The sequence below is a fragment of the Castor canadensis genome, chromosome 13 (genome assembly GCF_047511655.1).
Source record: "Castor canadensis chromosome 13, mCasCan1.hap1v2, whole genome shotgun sequence".
Lineage (NCBI taxonomy): Eukaryota > Metazoa > Chordata > Mammalia > Rodentia > Castoridae > Castor > Castor canadensis.
This window is the reverse complement of record NC_133398.1, coordinates 39,541,217-39,562,229: the sequence shown is the minus strand read 5'-3', so window position 1 is coordinate 39,562,229 and position 21,013 is coordinate 39,541,217. Positions and strand designations below refer to the sequence as shown.

Below are 21,013 nucleotides of genomic sequence, written 5' to 3'. Positions count from 1 at the left end.
CTGAGTCAAGGACCTTTGGGGACCTCAGGCTGGACTCCGCTGCAGATCTGGGGCCTCTGTGGATCTCTAGAAGTGGCTATCTGGCTGCCTGGTACAACTAAAGAGGCTTTTCTTGAACAAAACTCCTCCACTAATTCATTGTGTTAGTCTTACAACTTCTCTGTAGACTTCAAATCTTTCAAAACAAACAAATTACTGTTTCACAGTAAACAAAAAAAAATGTTTTAACACTGATTTTTTTTTTTTGAGGTGCTTAGGATGGAACCTAAGACCTTGTTCACATAGGCAAGCACTCCACCGTTGAGCTACATCCCCAGATCTTTAGTTTTGAGACAGGGTCTTGCTAAATTGGCTGTGGGGTTTGAACACAAGGCCTTGTGCTTGCTAGGTAGGCAGGCACTCTACCACTTGAGCCATGCCCTCAAGCCCTTTTCTGTTTTTAGTTATTTTTTCAGGTAGGGTCTTATAGTTGTGTCCAGGGTTGGCCTGGACCACAGTCCTCCTACCTATGGCCTCCTATGTGTCTGGGACCACACATACTCACCACCATGCCCAGCTTAATTGTTGAGATGCAGACTTCTTGCCTGGGCTGGCCTGGAACTATAATCTACCCTATCTCTGCCTCCTGAGTTGCTGATGTTACAGCTGTGAGCCACCACACCTGTCTTAGAAAGTGACTTTTCTGAGATCACACAGTTGGGTGGGCAAGGCACTGGCAAAGATATACACACTTCTCCAACCCCCTTTCTTTGCCACTTGCTGCTTTTTTTCTTTCTGTTGTGCCTCTTTTTATCTTTCTTTCTCTCTCTCTCTCTCTCTCTCTCTCTCTCTCTCTCTCTCTCTCTCTCTCTCTCTCTCTTTCTGCTTCAATTTCCCTTTCCTTGCTCCAACCCACAGACTGGAGTTAGCTTTGCAAGTTGTCCAAATCTTTTCTCACTCTGGACATCTGCCAGCTCCATAGCTGTCACACTTGCTTAGCATCCCTGCCTTGAACAAGCCTTTTCCAGATACCAGGATGCAGAGATTAACTTGGGGTGACGCTCTGGCCTCCAACTGGACCCAGATAAGATAAGGGTGGAGATAAGCGCTATAAACAGGATGCATACTCCCTTCCATCCATGGCCCCAGCTAGCTGAGGCCACACCAGCTCAGGATCAGCATGGCCATTCGCCTGTGGATGGTCACCCTGGCCTTGGTGGCCCTCCTCATTGTGGACAGGGGTGAGTGGTTGGTGAGAGTTGGTTTTGGTAGGTAAACTTGGGGGTGTGGGCTGAGGCAAGGTCTGGAGCTCCTTGTGAAGCCTCAGCTTTTGCATATGCCTTCCTTCTGCATGAACCCCCTCCACTGTGGTGAGCAAAGCCCTGACTGGGAGAAGAGAAACTTGGGTTCAAATCCTGACTCCAGCCCAGAATTGCCAAAGTTCCCTCCCCGTTTCTCCGGTTGTAAAGTATGTTGTTCCAGATGGAGGTTGAGGAGGCAGAAGGAGCAGATGGATCTCAGCTTTCAGAGGAGATAGACAAGTATGCTGGCTGTGGGGTGGTGGGTGCTAAGGCAGAACTGGCCTGGGTCCTCTGAGCTTCTGTTCCACTCTTGAGTAGATAGTTCTTCAGTTGGGAAGATTAAGGATCCTGCTTTGAAGAAGGTCATTGTGCACTTTTCAGATTCCTGCCTAAATTGAATGAGGGTCAAGATCAAGAGAAAACTGTAGGTAAATGCAACTTTGATACCATAGTGTTCTGAACGCTCCCTTCCCTCCATGCACTTTTTTTTTTTTTGGTGGTGCTGGGGTTTTAACTTAAGACCTCAGGCAGGCATTCTACCACTTGAGCCACTCCACCAGCCTTTTCCTAGAGATTTTTTTTCTTTCTTTCTTTTTTAGGCAGTATTGGGCTTTGCATGAGATGCTAATAATTTATTATGAGAGATTTCCAAGGCAGAGTGGAAGAAGGGAACTGAAATTGTCACCTCTCATGTGCTGTTAAGCCTGGCAGTAAGGCATCAAAATGTAAATCTAGCCTTGTCACTGCTAGCCATGTCATAATTTCTAAAACTGAAAATGACCCAAATGTCCTTCCACAGAAGAGTAGATAAATAAACTGGGATACTTCCCCACAATGGGACACTGCTAAACAATAAAAACAAACATCTGAACACACAACATGGTTGAATATCAAAAACATTTTGCCAAGTGAAGGAAAAAACACAAGAGACTACATAGAGTGGGATTCCATTTATGTGAAATTCTAGAACAAACCAAATAACCTGTGGTAGAAAACAAAACCAGAGCAGTGGTTGCCTCTGGGCACTGCATTGAGCTGTACTGCTCTGCTGCCTCTGAGCAGTGGGTGGCGGCCAGGATGGACTAGATTGGCATGAGGGAAATTTCTGAGGTGTATCTTGTTTTTGTTTTAGAAAGCAAAGATTTGTTAGGACTTAGGACACCACTGAACCCTTTCAAGGGTTGGTGAGCAGTTGTGCAAAGGAGCATAGCACCTGTTCTGTATCTTATTTTTGGTGGTACTGGGAGTTTGAACTCAGAACCTCATGCTTGTTAGGCAGGTGCTCTGTGACTTGAGCCACTCCGCTAGCTCTTTTTTTGTGTTGGGTATTTTGGAGATAGGGTCTCATAAACTATTTTCTGGGGGCTGGCCTCGAAACTTGATCCTCCTGATCTCTGCCTCCTGAGTAACTAGGATTACAGACATGAGCCACCAGCGCCCAGCCCCCCAAGGTACTTTATTGATCAATTCCTCAATACTCCCTGTGGGCCACTGACTGGGGGCAGAGATGAGAAGCTCCAAGCTCATGTTCATAAGAAGGTGGGGTTTTGTGATGAAGCCTAAATCCAAGTCTGCTCAGGGAAACTTGGGCAACAATCGGGAAGGCTTCTGAGACTTGAAAGGATGGTGTGATTCAATAGAAGGGAATGGAAATAGGGACATTTCAGGCAAGGGGAACCACGAAAGCAAAAGCACAGCCTGTTCCAGGAACAGTGAGCTAGAAAGTGAACCCAAAGAGCAAGGTCAGAGTCAGTTGATACAGTACCATAAACATAAGGCAGACTATGGAGCTCAGGTCCAGAGAGAGGCTGAGTGATCATGATGACAGCTAGAGAAGGGCTTTCTGTTTTATTCTTTTTCTCTTTGGTTTTTTATTTGTTTGTTTGAGACAAGGTCTCCTCAATATATTTCCTATGTTGGCTTCAAATTCTTGATCTTCCTGCCTCAGACTACCAAGTGCTAGGATTTCAGACATGTGTCATGACATCTGGCTTTTTAATTTTTTAAATTCTTTTCTTTCCCCTAAGAGTTGCATATCATGAAATGTACAATCTTTTCACCCAATGAATCTTATGAAGGAGCTTTGACAATGTATACACTTGTGTAACCCAAAACTCAATTAAGATACAGAACAGACCAGGAGCTGATGGCTCATGTCCATAATCCTAGCTATTCAGGAGGCAGAGATCAGGAAGATCACAGTTGGAAGCCAGCCCAGAAAATAGTTCACAAGACCCTAGCTCTAAAATACTCAACACTAAAAAGGACTGGCAGAGTGGCTCAAGTGGTAGAGTGCCTTCCTGGCAAGCATGAAGTCCTGAGTTCAGGCCCCCAGTGCCACCCAAAACAACAGAACAGGTGCTATGCTCCTTTGCATAACTGTCCACCATTCTATCCCTTTCAATGGTGTCCTAATAAATCTTTGTTTTCTTCTTAAAAAAAAAAAAGATAGACATTTCCACTGCCCCAGAAATTTCCCTCATGCCAGTCTAGTCCATCCTGGCCCCCATGGCTACCACCCATGCTCAGAGGCAGCAGAGCAGTACAGCTCAATGCTGTGCCCTGAGGCAACCACTACTCTGGTTTTTTTCTACCACAGGTTATTTGGTCTGTTCTAGAATTTCACATAAATGGAATCCCACTCTATGTAGTCTCTTGTGTTTTTTCCTTCACTTGGCAAAATGTTTTTGATATTCAACCATGTTGTGTGTTCAGATGTTTGTTTTTATTGCTTAGTAGTGTCCCATTGTGGGGAAGTATCCCAGTTTATTTATCTACTCTTCTGTGGAAGGACATTTGGGTCATTTTCAGGAAATTACGACATGTAATGGTTTTAAGCAGCACAGTGACAAGGCTACATTTACATTTTGATGCCACACTGCCGGGCTTAACAGTATATCAGGGGTGACAAGTTCAATTCCTTTCTCTCTCTGCCTTGGAAATCACTTGTAATAAATGACATCTCACAGAAAGCCCAGTACCACACAAAAATCTCTAGGAAAAGGCAAAAGCATATTGGCTGATGGAGTGGATCAAGTAGTAGATCACCTGTCTAGCAAGTGTGAGGCCCTGAGTTCAAACCCCAGTACCACCATCAAAAAAAAAATAGAAAACACAAAACACATTGCCTTGCACACCTCTGCTGATGGGGAACTCTACTTCTGGAGACAGCTTCCTTCACTGTAGCCTAATTCTCACTGAGAGAAAATTCTGCTTCACATGGAACCCAAAACCACCTCCTCCCTACTGCCTCCCTGCATGGAGGGTAAGAAGAGCCCATCTCTCCCTCAGCCCCTGGATAGCCCTTTAGAAACTTCAGGAAGCATCCTACCTTTCCCAAACTTACATGACCACCCTTCATCCACCTGTGCCTTTAGCTATAGCTCTAGTTCCCACATTGACCTGTAATGTTCACTGTCACCTCAGTGCTCATATCCTATAAGCAGTTCAGCCAAACTTCGAGGGGTTCAACTGTGTGTGTACAGTCAGGCTCTAGACAGAACCGTGTGCAAATCCTAGCTCTACCTTAACAGATGTGCCACTTGGTCTCTTTGAGACTTTGTAGGTCAGTTAAGTATCCCAGGAAATGGACCCTGAGATCTGTGTTCACCTTACTGGGGAGGTGCAGGGGAGTAACATCCATGAGTGATGAAGGAAGTTGACTGACTCTGTGAACCAAGATGACCCTGCAGGGAGCTTTGGACCTGGGTGGCTCTGAAGCAATGCTGTAAATAAACAGGAGGGTTGAGGCCTTTGTAGATACATCAATGTATCAATGATAAGGACTGTTCCAGGGTAGGGAACACTGGATAATTCCTAGGAAGGGAGTTGTGAGCAGACAACCCTCATGGCAGCTGGAAAATAAGTGCCTCAGTGCTATAGTGTGCTTTAGACACAGACCACAGCATCCACAACTACTTCCTTTCTCTAAAGAATGGCTAAAGTCATGTATTCACAATGCCTGGCATGTAGTTAACTGCTAAATTATTGTTTTGAAATATTATGGGACATACCAATTCCAGTGGGATGTGACTAATGAGAAGCAGACTGGATGGTCACCTCCCTAATTTCTAGACTTTCTGTCTCTATTCATGTAACCCAAAATGGTATCAGTTTTCTAGAGGCCCCATTGTGTGGAGACTCACTAGCTTTTCCTTAAGGAATTCCAGCATGGATCCTGTCCCTGGAGACTAGGCCCCCGGAGAAGAAGAAACAGTCCTCAGATCCTTGGACCTGGGACATAAAGCTGACATCACCTAATTTTGCTTTTTTGTCTTGCAGAAGTGCCAGTGTCAGCAGGAGAGTTCATTTTCTCGAGAATGGTAAGGCATCTGCTTGCTGTTCTTGCCTTCCCTCTGCAGAGCTGAGTCCTCTCACTCATGCTGGGAAACCAGACTTATTCTTCTCCACACACCTGCTCAGACAACCTTCAATAACCCAAACTGACCAGTGAGCCTGTGTGTTTCCCATTATCCCCACGGGGAAAAACATGCATAGCTCCCTTTCCAAAGTCCTGAGCCTGGCCTCAAAGCCCTCAGGATCTGCCTCAACCTGGTATCTAAGGCCCCTTTCCTCAGTGGGCTTTCCCCATCTGGCTCAGTGAGACTTTGCATATTGCAGACAGGCCTCAGGAGTCACGTCCAAAAGGGGACACTGGCACAGAGTACTGTAAGTCCCTACAGAGTGTGCCAGTCCTCCACTGCCCTCCCATCTCATCACTCATCCCTTCACTCTGACTGGGCAAATGCCAAGTTTCTGAATCCTGATTTCTTCTTGGCCCTGGTTCTGATGTCTCCAATGATCCCAAGGCAATGGTGCTGGAATCCTTGGGACCCTCAACACACACCTTCACATACAGCAGCCTCAGCATCTTCTCCACTAATTCCAGTCCCATTTACTTGGTGCCAGATAAAGAGTCTTTTTATTTTGTTTTTTGTGATTCTGGGGTTTGAACTCCAGGTCTTCAGCTTGCTAGGCAGGCATTCTACCACTTGAGCCATACCTCCAGCCCACGAGGCAAATACTTTACATACATTATTTCAATTAACCCTGGGAGAACATTATTATTTGTAATTTTTACAAGTGAGGAAATGGAGAGTCAGAAACTGAAAATAGCCCATCCAAGTTTACACAGCTTGTTAGTGGCAGAACTCAGGTCTCTAGAGCCTGGGCTTTCAGTGCTACGCTGCACTGCCTCCCAAGAACCTTGTCCCTGTCCCAGGCCTCAATACCAGTATTGACTTGGTTCTGATGCTTAGGCATGGCCTGAAACCCTTTCAGACTGGGCTTAATTAAGCTCTAAGCACTGTCTCATTTCCCTAGCCTGCCCATGCTGTGCAGCCTTCCTGCCAAAGGCCTGATCACGGGGACCAGCGTAAGTTCGGGAACCCCTGAGGAGTGAGACTTCTTGGCAATTATGAGTGGTTCTGTCTCCTGGGGTCAATTGGAACAGCAGCAGAGGTTCTAGTTGGACTCTCTGACAAGAGAGTCCCCAGGAGTTTGAGGGTACAAACTCACTCCAGAGACATACACATAAACATATGAACACAACTTGGATACCCACACACCTGGGCTCAGCAGACACACAGGTACATACTTGTACTTATGCACATACCCAGCCTCAGACACACGCATGGCCATGCACACACACATAAGCAAACACACCATGGGGTTCTGAGTAGTAGGTTTCATGTTCACTGGAAACACACTGGGGCCTCAGCATAGGGTCTGTCTCCACTGCTTCTCAATCCCTGAGTTCCCTTCCCTCTTCTCACTTCCACAGCCCATCTGTGAACACATGGCGGAGCCTCCAAATTGTGAACAGACACTTAACCAGGTCTGTGGCACTGATGGGGTCACATACGACAATGAATGCCATCTCTGCGTGACCCGGATGTAAGTCCCTCCCCAGCCCAGTTTGCTTGAGTGGGCCCCATCTCTGGTGCATGCAAGTCTAAAAGGAGCAAGACTTTATTGCTTCTTCCTTCACACACACTTGGCCTGGGAAGACTCTTCTGACATTTTTTCCTTACAGAATGAGCCCAAGTGTAATTGTAATTCCAGGAAGGCACATGGTTCCAAGTAGAAAGCCAGAAGCTGGTGGGGGTTGGGGTAGGGTCAGAAACTGTTCTTTTCCTTGCTCTTTCTTTCTTCTCACCAACAATTATTTATTGAGTACTTACTATGGGCTAGGCACTGAGGCTAGAACAGAGCGTAGTAAGTTAGACAGCATTGCTAGCATCCTGGAACATATAGCCAGGCCAAGGAGGAAACCAGGCTAATGGTCAGCCAACTGCAGCACAGAATGCTCATGACTCAGATGGGAGGATGTGAAGAAACAGGAACAGAGAAGACTACCTGGAGGAGGTAGCAACCTCCTTTCAGCTTTGAAAATAAATAGAAATTATCTAGAAAAAAAAGAAGGAAGAAAATTCCAAGTAGAAGGATGAACGTTCAGAAAGGCCTAGAAGGGAAAGAAAGTTTGAGGAACTGTAAGAAGTTGGATATGCTGGAGGGTTAAGTTTAAAGGAGAATGGAAAAGCAATAAATAGTAAGTAGGGTGTCAGAATATGACCTTGGTACATGAGGTCTTACTTAGTCTGTTTCCTCACCCAACGAACTCCCAAGAGTCTGCCTGAGTTGTAGATAAGATCATGGAAGAGACGAAAGTCCTTGGAAACTGCAAAGCTTTAGAAAGACGTGAGTTTGTATTGGAAGAAATATATGGACATCACCCTAGCTTAGAAAAAGGCCATGAAAATTAGATTCATGGTTAGGAGACACATTAGGGGTAGAACTTACAGGCTTAGTGTGTGATTGGGTATGAAGGTTCAGAGAGGAGGAAGGAGCACATGGTTTTCCTTTTCTTTTCCTTCTTTTTTTTGAGAAGGGGTCTTGCTCTGCTGCCCAGGCTGGTCTCAATCTCCTGAGCTCAGGTGGTCCTCCCTCCTAAACTGGGATTAGAGATGTATACTACCACACCTGGCCTTTAAGATGCTGGTTTCTAACTTGTGGACTTGGTGATGAGATGGGAATTATGGGGTAAAGAGGATAGGAGTTTTAGGGGGACAATGATGTTCACAGACAGTCTGGTATACCCTGGTGGAGATGTTCAATGGGCAACTGCACAAAAAGCAGGACAGAGATCCAGGCCAGAGACAGTTTTGGCAGCCATCAACTTGCAGTGTGGTTGAAACCCCAGGAGGTTGAAATTTCCTATGAGAAAGATGTGTAAAAGGCAGTTATGCAAGGATGTATTCATGGACTCCTGGGAACTGCCTTGCATCTGTATACTGGGAACAGACTGGGTTTGGAATGTGGAGGGTACAGTATGGTTCCTATCGAGGTGGCCTCATCCTTGTCTCCTGTGATCCTAGAAAAACCAAAAAGGACATCCAGATCTTGAATGATGGCAAATGCTGACTCCAAAGGAGCATCTCAATCTATGAAGCTTCAGGCTGGAAAACAGTAGTGGGCAGGGAGAGAATATAACCTGAAATAAAAGATTCAGCACAACTCAGAAGTGGACCAGTCTTTGGGGACTCTGGGGAGGTGATTACAGTAAAGGGTGGAGTGGTCTTTGCACTGTGCCCCCTGCTCTGAATATGATGTCCAGCTCCTCTGCATCCCTTTGGTGCTCCTCAACCTTGTCATATGTCCCCTCAAGGGTCCCAGTTATCTGCTGTCTACTTGAGAAGCCAGCCTATGGACAGTGCTTCTGCCTGCCCCAGCCTGGACTGTTATCCAGACCAAGCACATAGGTGATATTAAGATCCTCTCCCTGAGCACCAGTGGCTCACACCTGTGATCCTACTCAGGAGGCAGAGATCAGGAGGAACTCAGTTCGAAGCCAGCTCAGGCAAATAGTTTGAAAGACCCTATCTCAAAAATAATCAACACACTGGGCTGGCAGAGTGGCTCAAGTGGTAGAGTGCCTGCCTAACAAATGTGAAGCAGTAAGTTCAAACCCCAGTACTGCCATAAATAAGTAATCCTTTGCTACTAGCTACTATTAGTGTGTTTCAACCTCCCCCACCCCTTCATGGCTTTCTCCTGGGCTGTACCAGCACTTTGAAGCAAACAGAGGAATATGGCATAGGCACAACTGATATTCAGGTCTTGTAGACTATACAGTTGAATTACACATTTTAATAACAAACTAGTTCTTTTGGTGGTGGGGGGGATGGAATACTGGGGCTTGAATTCAGGACTTCACGCTTGCTAGGAAGTTACTCCACCAGCCCTCTTTTATTTTATGTTACCCAGGCTTGACTTCAAAATCCTCCTGCCTTAACCTAAGTGCATGGTGTGTGCCACCATGTCCAGCTTCAAACCAGGTCTTTAATAAACATTAAAAACCAGATGCTTCCCTAACCTACCCTGTCACCTGGAAATCCCTGGATCTCCCAGTGTCCAGTATCTAGGACAGCAGGATTATTTCTGGACCCTGCTCTTTAGGTCAACATTAGACCTGGTTAACATTATACACAATCCCAAGCACACATAACACCACGCATGCAAGGCCCAGAAGGATATAGCATCCAGAGGTACCACCAGGGATCCCAGCCCGTCTCCCTTTAGGCCAAAACCTAGATAGAGGAGACTCTCTTAGTGGTGGCAGGGGAAAGGAGTATAGAGAGGGTCCTGGCCAGGTAGGATTAGTTTCATACAGATTCAGATTTCTATTCTAGGGGGTTAAAAAGAGTAGGAAATGTTCTGGTTTACACATAACATCTGAGAGGAAAGCCAGGCAGGGAAGGTGGAAATCAATCTTCTGTGGACCACTGAAATGGGATCACTAGGCAGCAGTTGTTGCTCATAAGATTCACAGGTGGCAGGAATTGGGAAGTCATCTATAGGCTCTCTGTCACTTCTGATTAAATTTGTTTCCTACCTGAATATGAATGATGTAGATTTAAGTTTGGCTACAAGACAGAAAACCAAAATAATAGTGGCTTAAACATACAGAAGTTAGTTTCTTTCACAAAGATCTACGAAGAATGACAACTCCATGCTCCTTCTATATTGTTAGTCTGCCATCTTCATCAGTATCCACCTCAATATCTAAGTCACTGGCTCCAACCCTAGCCATCATGTCTGTGTTCCAAACCAGACAGGAGTAAAGTGTACATCACCAAACTCTAAAAACACTCATCACGAGTTGTACGCACTGTGCACAATCCAGTGGCTAAAATGTCGACTCTTGGTCATGCTTAGAGCAAGGAGACTGCTTGCTCTAAATAAATCTTTATCTGTGTTAAACTTGTTGTAGGAGGGCAAAGTAGATCTTGGAGACATCTAAAAGTCTTTGTCTTAAATGGGAAGTCTTTCTTACACCTAAGTGGCACAGATCAGCCAAGCATCTTCTCAGTGACTTTTCCTTCCCAGCGTTCTACTCATACTCTAAGGAATCATGAAGATTAAACCTGAATAATGTGCCAGACACCCCACTGGAAGAAATACCTAAATAGCCATTTATAGCTATGGACCACTCCAAAATATGTGTTGGTTCCTAAAGACTTATCTATGGCACGTGACCATGCTGTCCTGGCCAAAAGATTCTTCCCCAGGGTTTTTCAAGCAGGAAATAAAGAAACATAGGCAGTTCCTTTCTGGTAATGAAAGTGGAAGATGTGTGACATAAAAGCTTTTGGCAGCCATGTTCCTATTTTGTGGAAGAAGCAAGACCAAGAAAAAGATGAGTATGTGCAAGGAGAAACAACAGGAAGTGATTCTGGGCAACATTTGAGTTCCTAAAGCCCAGTTACATATATGTGACAATAGATAAGTGGCTAACTGCTCTGTTAAAAGTTGAGAGGGGTATGGGGTAGACCCTGAGCTTTGACTACTTGTTTACCTCTACCATTACCTGGTCTGAGGTCTTTCCCAGCAGTCCTAAATTCTGGGACTTCAGTGAATTTTTCTCAGCCAAATGATATGGGCCTTACAGTGGCCTGTTGGGAGCCTGTCTCCTGAGCACTGTGCTAAAGAATGAGGTGACAGCAGCTGACCAGTTTAAAAAGAGTTCTAGCATACAGGGCCACTCTCAACTTTATTAATCATAAATTCAGACTAGGGCAACAAAGGCTTTTCTTTTAACAAACAAATTTTTAAAAAGTCAGCATAGTGGCACACAGAAGTTCATGAGCCAACCACAAGTTCCATCCCAGGAATAGCCTCCTGATATCTCAGGACTTGGGCAAGGTAACTGAAATGGAGGACAGGGTCTTTAAACCAACAATCCAACCAGATGTTCTGGAATTAGGTCACAACAAGGGACAATGTAGACTGCCTGTGTGCCAAACAACTGTTATAAGCCATTCCCAACATTCCTGACTAGATGCAGCATTCTGGTGATTCTGGGTTTACATCGACGGTACTCTGTGATCACCAGGTCAAGAAAGTCCTATGTGTCTGAAGATCATGGTGTCCTATAAACCTGGAACTACTTCAAGACAAACAAGAGTTCTCACCAGCCCAAAGAAAACACTTGTATCAAAAGAGCTGGTAAAGAGCTTGGGGAGACGGGGTGGGGAGGGGGGTAGTTATGGCTCAAGTTGTAGAATGCCTGCCTAGCAAGCACAAGGCACTGAGTTCAAACCTCTGTACTGGGGGGAAAAAAAAAGCAAGTGAGTAAAACATGGGCAGGTAGGCCCTTGCCAGATAAGGTTACTGCTTGACAGCACAGCCACACAAAGACAGAATGAGAAAACGGAACTCTACTTAAGGTTGCAAAGACAGTACTTTTTCATTGAGAACTGGTGTAGGAGTAAGAAAATTGGCAATTGGCTAGTTGCTTCTGGTGGCTTAGAGAAATAGGCAACTTCTGTTCCAGAGAGGGCAGGGCTGTGGTGCTGCAATTCAGCTGAACTGGTAGAGAGCAGAGCCTCCAATGCACCTCACTCAGCAAGGGCCAAATTTGTAGACTGCAGCCGCTCAGTCTCCTGGCAGATGTTCTGCTCCACTGTGTCACACTCAGATAGGAATGCCTAAAAGACAGACATGGGTCAGTGAGGGTCCTCCCTCAGCGAACCAACCATTGTCAACACAAGGATCTTTGCTTAACCATTCTGGGAAACCTGTGGGAAAGACAGGCTGAGCATGGATGGAAATAGGCACCTAGTCTGGGCTCCAAGATAAGGGAAGCAAGGGAGAAGGAAGCATGGAACCAGTTTTGGACCATGCCCTAGACCAACAACTCCCTTAAAAGGTGGTACAGATAGGGAGCCTTGCTTCAGGGCCAAGGCACTGCAACTGCACAGCTGAAGGGGACACTGCACACATTAACCATGCCTCCTGGAATTGTGTGATATGCTGGCTCTATCTGCTGTCCAGTGAGCATCTTACCCTAACAGATTAAATTCAAATACACTAGATACATGAAGAGGGTCTTTTCTGATGTTCTGGTTTACGCTGATAAGCAATAACTAAAAACAGTTCATGCTAATTACCACATTTCTACATTATCCTACTTTGAACAGATAAACACACACACAAACACATTACAGTTTGTCATGCACTGCAACACAACTCACCTGAACCTTTTTCACCAAGCCTTTTCTTTTTAACCTACTGTCCTTGAAATTTTCTGGTAGGATCTATGGAAGAAAAAGTTGACACATAAACCATCTTCAGTGACAAAGACATGAGACACTTTGGAAACACATACAATAACATGAAACAGGTCATAGGTCACAATTATAACTAAATTATGCATTTTCAGGCATTATTTCTCCAAATTTGTATTTTACATGGACCTTTCCACAGCTCTCATTCCTACAAAAGCACTTTTGCTCTCAACATCTGGACCATAAAAACTGATCTGTAACATAGACTTCATTCATTTTTTTTTTTGGCAGTACTGGGGTTTGAACTCAGGGCCTTGTGCTTGATGGGTAGACACTCTACCACCTAAGCCATATCCCCAGGCCCTCAGACTTTGTTCTTTTGCTGTTTCCTAGGTATGGATACTATGTCCTCGCCAGATCATGAGCTTACTGTGCCAGAAAAAGTACCTTTTACTCTTCTTTTACAACACCCTCTCCCCCATAGAATTCCAAATCCAGGGTAGTTCACCCTCAAGAATGAAGCATCAGGCTAGAGATACCATTACTGTTATCTGTAAAAAATAACCTGGGGTCTATGATTCAATAGGCCACAAGATCCTGTTGTGCTTGAATTCTGTATAGGAAACGAGCTCAGTGGAATACCAGTTACCTGCATATTAGGGAAAATAAAGTCCTGTGTTTCTTTGACCGTGAGATCATGGAACACTTGAGTCCCACTTTCACGACTGCAGAAGCTCTTAGCATACATATACATATATACATATATATATGTATGTGGTAGAAGCCCTATATTGGTGGACTATGTCTTGCTATCTGTGTATTCACCCAGGACCTAGCACAGTGTCTGGCACACAGCAGTAGATGCTCAATATCCTCAAGTGATGAGTTTGCTCAGGCAATAGGAATGCATTACTGAAAGTAACTACTGAAGAATTCATAGAAAACTAGTTCTGAACTGCATATTTACTTACCATTGTGTCAATCTCCTCTAAGATCTTCATAAACTGCTCAATTGTACCCTTCACTCTCCTATCAAGTTTGCAGAGAGCTTCAGCTTGCAACTCCTTAGCCAGAAAACCCTGTGGGAAAATAACGCATTATTGTAAGGATTCCTTGAGGTGGAAGGAAAACTCCACACCACAGTACTGGTAAAGTGACCATACCCTGAGTTCACCATTTCCCTAAGAGACCAGACTACAACTCAGACCTACAACTTCATCTCTTGGAAAAAGAATCCCATCAAAATCAAGCTCAATTCAGACCTTCTACAAATCAACAAAAAGTCCTTTGCTGGGCTGGGGTTGCATCTCAGTGGTACAGCATTTGCCTACCATGCACAGGCCCAAGGTTTAATTCCTAGCACTGCAAAAAAAAAAGTTATTTGCCTTTCTAAACATAATATGACACCTGTACTATGAAAAGCCACTTGTTTTATTTCAAATACATGATCCTAACGTGGCAGGTGTTGCTCTCCAATGAACAGGAACAACAAAAAAAATGCTGGCTGGAGTTTGACATAACAATGACACTAACATTAGAAAGCACTTTTAATGCTCACAACAGTCCTAAGAGGGGCAATTATTCCTTTTTACAGATGAGGAACTTGAGACAAAGATAAACTTGCCCAGAGTAAGACAAAGGGTAAGGGCTTGGGGATATAGCACAGTGGTAGAGTGCTTGCAGTGATAGACAGCATAGCATGCATAAGGCCCTAGGTTCTAGCCCCAGCATTGAATTAAAAAAAGAGAGGACTGGCAGAGTGACTCAAGTAGTAGTGTGCCTGGCTAACAAGTGCAAGGCCTTGAGTTCAACCCCCATACTGCCAAAAAGAAAGAAAGAAAAGCTGGGCACAGGTAATCCTAGCTACTCAGGAGACAGAGCTTAGGAAGATTGCAGTTCAAAGCCAGCCTGCGGAAAACAGTTTGGAAAACCTATCTCAAAAGTAATCAACATATAAAAAGGCTGGTGGAGTGGCTTAAATGGTACAGCACCTGCCCAGCAATCGTGAGGCCCTGAGTACAAACTCCAGTAACACCAAAAAACAAACAAACAAACAAAACAAAGAGAGACAGACAGACAGAAAGAAAGGGTGGAGCCAGGATCTGAATGCAGGGAGTCTGACTATAGAGCCTGCCCTTGTAACCATATAAGACATCCACAATGTCCTTACAGAAGTAGAAAGTCAAAGTCTATGAAGGAAGTTACCTGCTGGATTCCAGTAAGTTCTTTAGTCAGTTCTTCTAGGTGGTCAGCAACCTTCTTCACAGACTTCTCCAAATCTTTCAGCTTCTTTAGTTCAACCTCTTCCTCTGGATTGTTCTAAAATTAAATTAGTAATCATTGGTCCTCTGTTGGGAATAAATCTGACCATGATTGTGCTAAACCACTTACCTGAAAAGAATGAACTTAACTCTGCTGCTTCTTAGAAAGCAAGTCAAAGGGTTATACATAAGGTTTTCCAGCTGGCTCACACCTGTAGCTACTTGGAAGGTAGAGATCAAGAGGATTATAGTTCAAGGCCAGCCAGAGCAAAAAATTCTTGAGGCCCCATCTCAACCAATAACTAAGCATGGCAGTGTACACCTGTCATCTCAGCTATGTGGAAAACATAAAGAGGATCGTAGCCTCAGCCAGCCCAGGTATAAACACCAGATCCTATGTTAAAACCAAAGCAAAATGGGCTAGGGGTATGGCTCAATTGATAGAATGATTGCCTAGCAAGCAGAAGGCCCTGGGTAGAAAACCCCAGTACTGCCAAAAAATCTCCCAAAACAACAACAAAACCTCATTTTCTAGCTACAAAGACTCTAGTCCAGAGAGAAGAAAACTGTTAGGAAGTAAACATAGTAAGGGTCCTGACAGCTTGGGTTCAGAGAATGGAGTCAATCCAACCTCAGCTCTAAGCTAATCAACAGCCAGATTCAAGACTGGAGGCCAAATAATCATAGCATCTTTGAGGAGTCCAGAATGGCAAGAAAGACAGAATTCAACTACTCCTATGTGGGTTTTCTGTTGTTGTTCTGAGACAGTCTTGCTATGTAGCCCAGTTGGCTCTGATTGAACTCTAGCTCCTTCCACCTCAGTCTCAGTTGAGATTAAATATTATTCCTTTAAATGGAATTCCTAAATGTTGAACTCTCCTATTTAATGATAGTGACAATGATGAACATTTTTATTGGACATTCCATACAAGCCTGGCATTATCCTAAGCATGTTACCTGTATTGTTTTTTAGCCTTAACCTAGAAGGGAGGGACTGTTTTACAGATGATGAAGCTGAGTAGTAAAGTAACCTAAGGTCACACAGCCCAAAGGAGGTGGAACAAACCAGATTTCAAATTTGGCTTACATACTCTGGGACAGTTTCTTATTGTTGTTTTGTTTTGGTGGTGCTGGGGTTTGAACTCAGGGCCTCATGCCCTCTAGGTGGGAATTCTATCACTTGAGTCAAACCCTTAACCCAAGAAATTTAGAATATTCTTTCTCTTACCTAAACAAGTAGCCAGGGCCAGAAGCTTCCTGCTTTGTTATACTATCCCCAATTGTTCATTCTTGAACAATTGTGGCCCAACCCTGAGCCCAGTCTCCTGGGAGTTCCAAGTTAGAACAAGTTAGACTTTGTTTGCCTCCACTTTGCTAATCTCTGCCCTTTCTCTACTTTGCCACCTCGAAGTAATGAAACTTCATACACTCAATAATTCCACCATGTCACAATGCAGGGCTGACCACAGCCCTCTCTCATCACCTCAGAGGCCACTGCCTTCACATGTCACCAACTGCCTCTTCCAGTCAGAGGGTTTTCCTGTTGTGGGAGATTTTAGTAAGAAAAAAGAAAAGGTAGTTAAAGGGAGACAGGTTCCTGGTACAGAGTTCTCATTTTTAATATCTATAGATTTATTTTAACAAAAAGTTGTCTTGTAAATTCCACTCCAAGTAAGGCCCATTCTAGGTACCATTTTATTCAGACTGAGAGTCTACCAACAAGTCAAAAGCCTTGTTACTGAAAAAGCACAACAGCTCCAAATTCACACCCTACAGCAAAAACTCACACCCTAAATCAACAGGAGAAATAAGGTACAAAGGACAACAAAACTGGTAAAACTGGTAATCCCATCAAACAGACTATTTGTTTAAAGAGGTGTGTTACCAATGAACAATCTGGGTTCTCAATTTGGTCTTCTAACTTCTAAATAGAAACACATATAAAAGACTTTAGTCATTTGATTCTGAGGAATTCTGGTGGAAAAAGCAATTTACCTTTTCCCCAATTAACATAAGCCGGCAACCATTTTGTATTCCAAGTGCTGACAAAGGCGTCTCCATTTCCTTCAGAGATTTTCCTGAAAAGAGAAGGTATGCCAAGTTTAAAACAGATTTCACAGGCAGGAAGATCATGAGGCCAGCCTGGGTTACAAAGTGAGACCCTGTCTCAAAACAACAAAAAAAGAAAATAGCTTGACAAAGATACAAGTGTGTTCACAAATGAGAAGAGGAGGAAAAAATGGTATAACTTTTTTTAGTGGATGTCTTGATCCAGTAATTTCACTCCCAGATATTTATCTTAAATAACTGAAAATGTACATAAACAATAACTACTATATAATAATATTCAAGAATAGGGGACTGATTAATATAATTTATATGGTACACATATTTCTGGACAGTAGATAATTTTATAGGCATAAAAGCTCATGTTTTTTCAGGATACTTCAATGTCATAATGAATGTTGATAAGCCAATGTTATAAGAAAAAAATGTTATAAGGGTTGGGGATGTAGCTCAATGCTAAGAGTACTTGCTAATGTGTTCAATCCCCAGCACTACCACCAATAAATAAATAAGTTAAAAGTTATAAGGGGTTTTAATCCAAGGGAACATTTTCCACTTTCTTCTTTTTGCTTTCTCCTATTTTGAAACATAAATTTATTTGTTTATTTATTTATTTATTTGACAGGGTTTCAGTATGTTGTTCAATTTGGTGTGGAAATCAAGATTTCCTGCCTCAGCCTCTGGAATGCTGGGATTGACATGTACTACCACCACCACGCCCAGCCTTGAAACATTAATTTCTACTGTCTTTAGAATTCAAAAGTAAAATGTTTTTAAAAAGATGAGTTGTACTGTAATATAAATACAAATAAAAATGCTTCCTATTACTAAATTCTTTATAATGACTGGCACCCTATGAGATAAATCTGCCCCTAACAGGTAAGAATAATGGGTTCCTATGGGAATGAGAAGTCAGAGGACAGGCATGGGGAGGAGGTGGGTCCCAGCAGAAATCAGCATCATCCATTGGACCTTTGATATCCAGGCCCCTATTATGTTTGTTTAAAATCTCTCTAAGTCGGAACAATGTCAAGCGCTGGCAACAGCAGAATCTCTGTTTTCACGGAGTTTGTTATCCTCACAGAGAAACCAGATATTAAGCAACTAAGAAAACTATCATTTAATAGTCATTTCAACACACATTATGCAGAAGCAGTGAGGGAGAGCATACAATGGGGGAGGGTCTAACCTAACCAGGGAGTGTTAGCCATGTGCTTCCAAAAATGGTAAGATCTGTACCATCATGTCACTTCAAAGCTGTTACTGTCCAAATGTCTGAAAAGTCCAGTACATAGAAGGTCCTTAATACATATTTGTTGAAGGAATGAATGAATAAACAAAAGTTCCAGTTTGAAAACTGAGTTACCATTATGTAGGATTAAGCAGTTTTAAATCTGTCCTTTAGCCATAAGGAATCAAAGCTGAAAGAGAAATGTCTACCCTTAAATATGAGCTTCTGAAAAGGCAGTGGAACCCCTGTGGCTTCTTCAACAACCTGGGCCAGGTCTTGGACAATTGGTTCACTGCTGCCCTCCTGTGGGGTAACATGAAGGTCGTGCTTCTCATTGCCTGGGGAGAGAAAGCAAAACATCTGATGATATGACTCTTTCACATAAACCAGTATTACATTTATTTTACTCAGCCTTCAAGGCACAGCTCATATGCTACCTACTCCAAAGTGCTTGCCCCCATCTGCCCAGCTTTCCTTTGGTGACCTGCTTAAGGATTTTTGTTTCCTCTAATATAAGAACTATTTCAATGATAGCTAACGTTTCAAACACTTATGCATAAAGGACTCTACTAGACTCATTTCATGCATTATTTTATTTAATTCTCAGAACCATGAAGCAAATCAACCTATTATTCTGTTTCATTAATAAGCAAGCAGTAGAGTTCAATCTAATTAACACATGTGTATGGGTCTAGTGGTATGGATCAAGTGGGCTCTGAGTTCAAACCCCAGTTCCACCCCCCACCCCCAAAAAAGACTTGTTTATGGAGACTGGACTGGGAGAGTCAGAATTTGACATTAGTGGCTGGTGGAGTGGTTCAAGTGGTAGAGCACCTGTCTAGCAAGCGTAAGATCCTGAGTTCAAACCCCAGTACCGACAAAAAAATAAAATAAAATTTGACCTTAGATCTCCCTGGTTCCAAAGCTCATATTTGTCTTCTGTGGCCTGACTGCCTTGTACCCTGCATTGTATTGGTCTTGTCTCCTTTGCTGTAATGGGTAAGGGACCTTTTCCTCCAAGACTGCCCACTGGGCACACCTAGGAACACCATAGCTGGTGTTTAGTAAAGACTAAGGAATGAACACTTTTCTGGAAGCACAGGTGTCATTCTTTTAGAGATAGGTGACCAAACCTTGAGCTCTCCCAATAGCTCCATGAAGTCAGTGGGGGAAGGGGTTATCAACTCTACTTCACAGACAACCAGATGCCTACAAAGGAGATATCGACCTCAAGGTCACTCAAAACTTCGATATAGAATCCTGGTTTCCAGATTCCAAGGCACTCGGGTCTCTCCTAGCTGGTTCTGAGGAAGCCTCATGGACTCAGCTTTCCAGGGTACTTTGTTAGTTCTGGAGCACCTCTAACAGGTGTCTATAGTGGAACGCTTGGACCCACGGCCCAACGGATATGCAGCACCCAACGCTGAGAAGGCAGTCAAATAATGAACAGCCCCGCCAAGCATGAAGTTCACATTCATCACACACGTAGGTGTCCAGGCACACAACAGTCGTGCCAAACACGACCCTGACACAAAGACCCACCGTAACTGCTAGGCCCATGATGTTCGGATACGCTGCTAAACCGAGGATCCAACAACTGGCCAGAGCCGAAATACACCGGCCACACGGAAAGGCGTGCTGACACCAGCCCAAGACAAAAACCCGCCAGCCCCACGGACACAGCCAAGAACCCATGCTTCCGGTCTCCAGGCCAAACAAGGTCACACGCTTCCGGAGGCAAGTGGTCAAACACACAGATCCCGCCGGACCTTGAGTGTCCCGCATCGAGCCCACCCGCCGCTCACTGTGGGTGACGGTCACGCTGAGCCCGGCTGCCGCCATTTCCTCGGCCTGGATCACCTCCTCCGTCTGGGTCACCTCCTCGATCTGGGTCACCAGCTCGGTCTGGGTCTCCTCCTCGGTCTGGGTCACCTCCTCGGCCCAAGCCACCTCCTCCGCCCTGGTCACGTCCTTGTCCCGGGTCGCCTCCTCGGCCTCGATCACCTCCTTGGCCTTGGTCACCTCCTTGGCCTTGGTCACCTCCTCGGCTTTGGTCACCTCCTTGCGCCGGGTCACTTCCTCGGCCTCGGTCACCTCCTTGTGCCGAGTCGCCTCCTTGCGCTGGGTCACCTTCTCGCTCCGGGTCGAGCGGGGACGGACTTTCTTCTTCACCCGCGGCTTGCAAGCGCCGGTGGCGGCGCCTCTGGTGGATCGGTCATATCCGCTGGCTGTACTCCGCAGAGATGAACGCTGAGAGGGAGGCGGGCCGCGCTCGGCTGGGCGCTCCGACTGGCGCAGCTCCCGGCTGAGCCGAGGTGCGCGCCGCCGGGGACCCAGCCGCTCCCGGTCCCCTCGCGGCCTTCGCGCGCCACCGCGCTCCGCCAGGCCCGCGCTTGTTGACCGCCCAGCGGTGGTAGCTGAGCGCGGCGTCTAGCAATCCCACCGGGTACTTCCTGGCCCCGCCCAGGCGCTCTGGCCACGCCCTCAGAGTTGCCCTCGCCCCTGCCCCGCCCATTCCGCCAAAGCCGCATCCAGGCCCTACCCACTCAACCACGGCCCCGCCTCATTCATCTGAACCCCCCCCCTCCACCAAGACCCCACCTCCAT

The 21,013-nt window shown here is 44.9% G+C and overlaps 2 protein-coding genes across 6 annotated transcripts in view; one reads left to right on the top strand and one right to left on the bottom strand.

Annotated features, from left to right (window-relative positions):
* Spink4 (serine peptidase inhibitor Kazal type 4) overlaps positions 1-18,007 on the top strand; it is a 91,310-nt gene extending 73,303 nt beyond the window's left edge. For 4 of the 5 annotated variants that reach the window (XR_012440400.1, XR_012440393.1, XR_012440392.1 and 1 more), the window contains exons 3-5: positions 5,562-5,602; positions 7,063-7,175; positions 17,801-18,007. Coding sequence is in view for 1 of the 5 variants with exons in the window: in XM_020163856.2 (XP_020019445.1) it covers positions 1,160-1,220; positions 5,562-5,602; positions 7,063-7,175; positions 8,657-8,702 (261 nt within the window). In the remaining 4 variants the exon portion in view is untranslated. Of the gene's footprint in view, positions 1-1,013; positions 1,221-5,561; positions 5,603-7,062; positions 7,176-8,656; positions 10,181-17,800 lie in introns of those variants that run through there. The other variant, XM_020163856.2, reaches the window with a different exon arrangement.
* Bag1 (BAG cochaperone 1) lies at positions 11,313-20,381 on the bottom strand. Its single transcript, XM_020163858.2, has 7 exons — positions 20,212-20,381; positions 18,616-18,744; positions 17,104-17,186; positions 15,053-15,166; positions 13,819-13,926; positions 12,815-12,877; positions 11,313-12,268 (listed from the first exon to the last, which is right to left on the bottom strand). Exons 1-7 carry the CDS (start codon positions 20,246-20,248, stop codon positions 12,179-12,181), a joined length of 624 nt encoding a protein of 207 aa, XP_020019447.2. The 5' UTR covers positions 20,249-20,381; the 3' UTR covers positions 11,313-12,178.
* Positions 20,382-21,013: the final 632 nt, after the last annotated feature.